We start from the raw sequence: 7,167 nt of genomic DNA on the forward strand, positions 1-7,167 counted from the left end.
GAAACAACGGAGGAAACTAGATTAGCGCTGGAACAGATTGCAACTTGCTAAGTAATTGCTTAATATTAATAGGAATCCTTTGGAACGAGTTTGTTTTTGTTGGCTTTTTATCAGACAGAGAGAATCAAAAAGTATGTTTGAAAAACCCTTAAAGTATAATTTAGTATGTTTTATCTACAAATTACTAATACTTATTCTATAAAAAAATCAAACATAGAGTCAAGTCTGTCCAAGCGTGGGGAGTGTAAGCTTTTAATCCTCTATTTACCTCTGGTTAATTCTTACTCTTGCAGTGAAGACTGAATGATCTGATGATAATAGATTCAAGAAAGATTGGTTGAATTTTAGATTTATCTTTCTTAAATAATTGCAAAAATATTTGTAAGTTTTTTTTATCAATATAGGGAATATAAAAAAAACTTACAAATATTATATTATTATATAATACTAGCGGCCGCCCGCGACTTCGTACGCGTGGACCTCGTTTTACTCCATTAGGGGTGGAGTTTCATAAAATCCGCTCTTAGCATCTATAGCATTTTAAATTTCAACTCTCTTACTTTAAACACATAGGACTTTCATAATATAAACTTCCAACCCTCCTTTTATCTCCTTAGCCCCCGTAGTTGATTTCTAATGATACATTTTCAGTATATGTACCACCACCACCACCACCATTTCAGCCATAGGACGTCCACTGCTGAACATAGGCCTCCCCCAATGCTTTCCATGTTGATCGATTGGAAGCGGCCTGCGTCCAGCGCTTCCCTGCTACCTTTACGATGTCGTCGGTCCACCTTGTAGGTGGAAGTCCCACGCTACGTTTTTCGGTACGCGGCCTCCATTCCAGAACCATTCTGCCCCATCGGCCATCAGTTCTGCGTACTATGTGCCCTGCCCATTGCCACTTCAGCTTGCTAATCCGTCGGGCTATGTCAGCGACTTTGGTTCGTTTACGGATCTCCTCATTTCTGATTCGATCTCGCAAAGAAACACCAAGCATAGCCCTCTTCATCACGCTGTGCAACTGAGCTTCTGTATAAGGCCTATAGTGAGAGGCCACGTTTCCGAGCCATAAGTTATCACTGGTAACACACATTGGTTATACACTCTAGTCTTCAGGCATTGAGGTATTTTGGACGAAAAGATGTTGCGTAGTTTCACGAACGCTGCCCAGCCGAGTTGGATTCGACGATTGACCTCCTTCTCGAAATTGGACCTACCTAGCTGGATCGTTTGTCCGAGGTAGACATACCTACTTGTCGACAATCTCGAGAATTGAGCTCCCAACTGAAACTGGGTAGGGCGCAACATGGACATTCGACATAAGCTTCGTTTTGTCCATGTTCATCCTCAGGCCTACCTGTTGGGAAAATCGATTAAGGTCTTCGAGCATTGTGCCAAGATCTTCCAACGATTCTGCCATGACCACAATATCGTCGGCAAACCGATGTGTACACAGTACCACAGTGTACCGAACAGTATATGTACACCTCCACAATATCTAGAGATCATAGTGAGCATACATTTTAACTTTCAAGTCTCTTACTTTAAAAACCGAGGACTGCAATACAAACTTCTAACCCCCTTTTTAACTCCCATAAGGTTTGAATTTTGCAAAATTTCGTCTTAGTGACTACCTACGTTCTAAAAGGAGGTGTATTCCACTTTGATCACCTGGCTTTGATCAGCCAGGTGATCAAAGTGGACTTACAGCGACAATTTATTGTTCTTTGAATTTATTCTGTGCCTTTGATCACCCACGGATACGATGTCCTGGGTGAGCCAAGTGGACTCTAGTTAAATTATTATTTTAGTGTCCTTTGATCATCTACAAACAAATCACACCTCCTCTGAATAGTCACATGTCCAATTGTTGTACTACACATTTTGTTTTGTAACATTCTTGATATTTTCTAAAACCGCAATAAACAAATTGGACATGTATGTGACAATTCAGAGGTATGATTTATTTATAGGTGATCAAAGAACACTAAAAAAAATAATTTAACTGGAGTCCACTTTGATCATCTTGGTGATCAAAGCCAGGTGGAATAGACCATTAACCCCTATGAGAATTCTTTTGAGACTTGTAGTTTCTGAGACTTCGTGATGAGTGAGTGAGTCACTTAGTCATTCAATGACCTTTATTTCTACTAAAATTATACGTACCTATAGTAATTATCATTAAAATCAAATAAGTAAGTACCTACCAACCTAAGTAATTAAAATAAAGACCCTACCAAAAAAATAACAAATTACATACAGAAAACAAAAACGAAGTAATTCTTATCCTATTTAACTACTATCGCCCACGCGCCCATCCCATTTGTCCGCCGCTGAACCGTACCCTAATATTCATCTCGGTAGATGGCGGCACTTAAGAATTTGCAAGGAAGTTTGTAAAAAGTCACTAATTAACACTTTGATTTGCTCGTTTAAACACAGGGAATGATTCAAATAGGTACATACAGTGAATGGTTCAATTACATAAAATATCTTTATTTATTAAATTTTCAATATTATTTACGAACAGCGTTATTCATAGTACATGTAATATTTAGTTACTAATTTACTAATGATGTCGATAGATGGCGTTTGACAGATTTGCTTTAATGAATATTTACGTACCTCAAAAATTTTTGTCAGGCGCAAGAAGATTTTAACCAATGACGATAGATGGCGCTTTTCCACGTCTAATGAAAATCCCAAATATTTTACGGGACCCTATTTTTTTCCAAAATAAAATTTAGCCTATGTTACTCGTGAGTTATGTAGCTTTCGATTGGTGAAAGAATTTTTGAAATCGGTCCAGTAGTTTTTGAGCCTATCCATTACAACTAAACAAACAAACAAACAAACAAACAAACAAACAAACAAACAAAGTTTTCCTCTTTATAATATTAGTGTAGATAACCTACTAGCGGCAATACCATATAACCAATTGAACATTTGGATCAATCGTCTATCTACTATACCATGACTAAAAACCTTTATTTGGACCAGTTATAGGTCTGAAGCCATTTTTGAGAGTAGTATATTTTATGTATAATAGTTATGATTAGTTATGCTAATAAAGGATACCTAATCGTGAATTTCTATTCCAATCCTACCAAAATATGCATCCATTTTGCACGCTCTATCAACGAGGATAAAAAACTTTTCCTCTATTGTTTTCTTCACTTCCCCAAATTCATTTTCAAATTATACAACCAAATACACCACTTGTACTAGTTTCAATGGAGAAATGAACACGATTTCAAATGGGGGTGTCGTGAAATTTCCACGTTTCTTATTTTCCAGTTGACATCGCTCGTTCGAGGGGTTATCTTAATTGGATTCTATTCATAAATCCATTGTGTTCTAGAGCTACGGTCAATCAACATTTGGCTGTAAATGAGAAATGTTAATTCTATTTGCGACTACAATATGGTTGTATGGTGAGCATTTCGATTATTATCTTTGTACTTGAAGAAGTTAGTAACGATATTTTAGGAATTGAATCGATAGGTAATTTGCTATGAAATTAATGGGGTTAGGTATGACTTTATATGCTTTTGGTAACAAAAAAAAGTGTTTTAAAGGTTTCAATAGTAAAAAAATATCTCTTTTGTTAATTAAAAGAAATATTCACTGTGATACTTTTTAATTAAATGAAACTTACTTCCAGTACAATAGAATTAACTTTTTTGATGCAAAATTAAGGCCCTTCCCTCTACAATCCAGTTTTGCGGGACTGTACTGTCATGGGAAATTCGAATTCGAACGGATCGTTTAATTAAGCTTGTCCTGCCTATGTCCGGAAATTATATTATTATCTTTACTTAAAATCTATTTTAGTATTACAAGCAACAAACGCCAAAATTTGTCCAAACAAATGCCCCCCCGAAAACACAATGGTCTGCGGCCTGGACATCAAGAGGAGAGAGTACAAGATGTTCCCAGGGACATGCGCGCTGCACGCCTATGCCGAGTGTCATCATGTTGGTATGCTTGCTAATCATTATTGATATGTATATGTCAACGCGAAATTGTGAACTCCGTCAGTTTATAATATAACGCGTGAGATTGTAATCTAACTACGTCAGATTATAATCTGACGGAATTAACAATATTACGGTGACGTCATATAGATTGTTTCATCCACGAAAACGCGCCCCACCATTCTTCGTTTGAGTGTTATCGGCTACAATAATGACGCTCGGATTGCTCGGATAAAACTCCCCGCACCTCGCGCTTCACTCGACCAAAGATTGGTGGGGCGCGTCATCGTGGATGAAACGATCTATAACAGGTGCTAGCACATGAGATTAAACAAGATATTAGAGCTCTATAACAGGCCACATTTTAAGCCTGAAGTAAACTTATCAAACAAATGTTACTCTGATAAAATGTTTCTCGCATGTTGAATTCTAACAGGAAATGGCATTTCCATAAAATGTGTCACTCTAATCTAGTGTTCAACGTGTTTGTAACTCTTGAAGCCCTTTAGCTATGAAACAAGACAACGGCGTTGTTATACTTACCAGGGGCATTTCACTGCCACAGCTTATTGCCAATTTAAATAGCTTCATTCTCCATTTCTTCAACTACGCCTTTAACTTTAAAAATAAATAATGTACCATCATAAAGTACTCAGATACAAAGTAGATTTACGAACACGAATTCTTTTATATTTTCTCGCCTCTGAACTGTTAGCATCTTTTTTTTTTTCGTCAGGAAATGCATGAAATTGCATACCCACTGGCCCGGGGGACTCAGTGGGTTATGTGAGGCTCTCCCTGCCAGATGGGCAGGGCCTACTCACTAAAACCTGACGGTGTCCCCCCGAAGTCTTTGGGACGGAGCCGCGAGTTATTGTCCGAGCTAGACGGCCTAGACATTCTTTCGCGGCTCCGCCCCAGACTGTGGCTCGCTCTGTTGGTAGCTTGACTAAGTCATATTAGGTCCTCATGGCATTCCTATGCGGCGTCTTCTTTCTTTCTTCCTTAAAGGTTTTCAGTACAGCGAGGGATGTGACCTGCCCAAGCCCATTGCCACTTCAACTTTGGCATTTGGAAAAGTGTCATACAACGATGTCTTTTTTTTCTTGTAGATATACCTACTCTCACATCTGCCATCGCCCAATGGTAGGAAAATGTATGAACTAATAAAAAAATGTTTCAGAACTATCAGAAACAGCTCTAAAATACTGCATACAAAACCAACTGTCCAGTTCTCGCAAGATGTACGGGGAGTCATGCCCAGTATTCTGCCCGAGCCACTACCGCCCCGTCTGCGGCGCTTCTAAGCTCAAGTCGTACGTCTACAGGACTTTCAACAATGGATGCTATTTGGACATGATCAACTGCCGAGGGGAGGATGATTATACAGGTTCGTTTGTTTCAGCTAAATGAGGTTCACTGCTATAGTCTGGTCTGTGAGCACGTAGAATTTTGTCCAATGACCCCAAGTTACCCATCCTTATCGCTCACGCGTAATTATATTGCTGTCGCGACTGTGTGACGGGCGCCCGCAGTGAGTGTGCGAGCGCGACAGCAATATAATTACGCGCGAGCGATAAGGATGGGTAGCTTGGGGTCATTGGACAAAATTCTACGTGCTCACAGACCGAGCTTTAGACCAAGCAAGGCCTCCCCCAACGATTTCCACAGCGACCGGTCCTGCGCCGGCCGCATCCAGGCACCTCCCGCGACCTTCACCAGATCGTCGTTCCAGGTACAGGAACAGAATAGTCGATTATTCAGGTAGATTTAATAAAAGTAATGCTTGAGCTAATGCTTACTGGTGCCAGATTTTCTGAGCCATTTCAGATCAGTCGAGTTTGGCACGCTCTTTTTGGGTCTGCCTGTATAAGTAAATCATGAAGTTTTTATAAAACGTAAACCTAGTTAATTAGTTTGCATTTTAGATGTGTATTAAACATTCGATGACCTAACTCGCTAATCTGTATAGAATGTCGGCAGTTGATGCTTATTCCGTTACCTCTTAATGGACATTGGACATGTTTGTAATCGCTTTTTAATTGCTTTCGACTGCACTTTTATTATCGACATTTCAATTGCTCTCTCACAAGCGAATCCATATAAGAAAAAAAATTTATTAAATAAATTAAAAATGGGTCTCAATATTTTTCATCGTGGTTTGATAAAAGTTATCTAAAGTGTTACAAAATGTGTAATCTTTTCATACCTTACCATAAAGAAAATATAACATTTAAAACATCTGCACTTTCATATTTATAGCAGAGCTCCTATACTTATTATAATCCGTATTATAATTTTCAGGATATGTGGAAGTACCATTGGAGTATTGCCCACATCACCTCATGAAGAACATATTCAAAGAACAGGTCGTGATCACGAATATGAACGATTTTCACGAAGGATTCTAAAACTTAAAGTCAAATAAAAGTGAAAAGTTATAAGTTCACCTGTGAGAGATTTTCTGTTTTAAATAAATACATAAAATAATACTTATACCTGAATAAATGAATCTACTTATTTAAAACTTTGTACGACACATGGATAGCAGTCAAGGGTGGCAAATATCTAATCTCATTTGTTTGTGAAATCTTTATTGTTGGATTACCATAGGCTCCTTTCGTAACTAAAGTACTAACAAAACCCAGTGACAAACAACGAAAATTATATTCATTTTAAAAGATCGACGGACGTGTAATTTATTAACTGTCTTTACATCCTAACTGTGGCCTCAGTAATGTTGTTTAGTTTTATACTATAATCAAATCATACTTAGCTTATTCCCAGTATTCCAAGATTTAAGAAAGAAAGAAAGATACATTTATTACAATGGACATCACACAAATACAGGCAATTACATAGACATGACAGTGGCACATAATAATGGAAGAAGAAAAAATAAAAACAAGAGTAAACTGAGCAGTGCCACCCATTCACCAACAAGATGCCCACTGCAACGGGACCCCACTCAGCATATGCCGTGGCCCACGGTGACGAAGGCCACGGCGCTGGTTTTCAGTGTGCCCCATGCCGAGTGAGGGTCACGGACCATTGGTAAAATAAATAAAATAGTAAGCTGCATAAAATTGTCTAGATAAACATACATAAATAGTAATATTAGTGCACAGATAAATACAAAAGGCGGGAAATCGGAAAGGAATTTACCATGTTTTAGCGTATTAAT

At 38.2% G+C, this 7,167-nt stretch overlaps 1 protein-coding gene across 1 annotated transcript; it reads left to right on the forward strand.

Moving 5' to 3' along the window:
- The first annotated feature begins 5,171 nt into the window (after window positions 1-5,171).
- On the forward strand, window positions 5,172-6,479 carry LOC135078445 (vasotab-TY1). The gene is made up of 2 exons (XM_063973001.1): window positions 5,172-5,373; window positions 6,288-6,479. Exons 1-2 carry the CDS (start codon window positions 5,226-5,228, stop codon window positions 6,392-6,394), a joined length of 255 nt encoding a protein of 84 aa, XP_063829071.1. The 5' UTR covers window positions 5,172-5,225; the 3' UTR covers window positions 6,395-6,479.
- The last annotated feature ends 688 nt before the right edge of the window (window positions 6,480-7,167 follow it).

This window comes from Ostrinia nubilalis, chromosome 15 (genome assembly GCF_963855985.1).
Source record: "Ostrinia nubilalis chromosome 15, ilOstNubi1.1, whole genome shotgun sequence".
Classification (NCBI taxonomy): domain Eukaryota; kingdom Metazoa; phylum Arthropoda; class Insecta; order Lepidoptera; family Crambidae; genus Ostrinia; species Ostrinia nubilalis.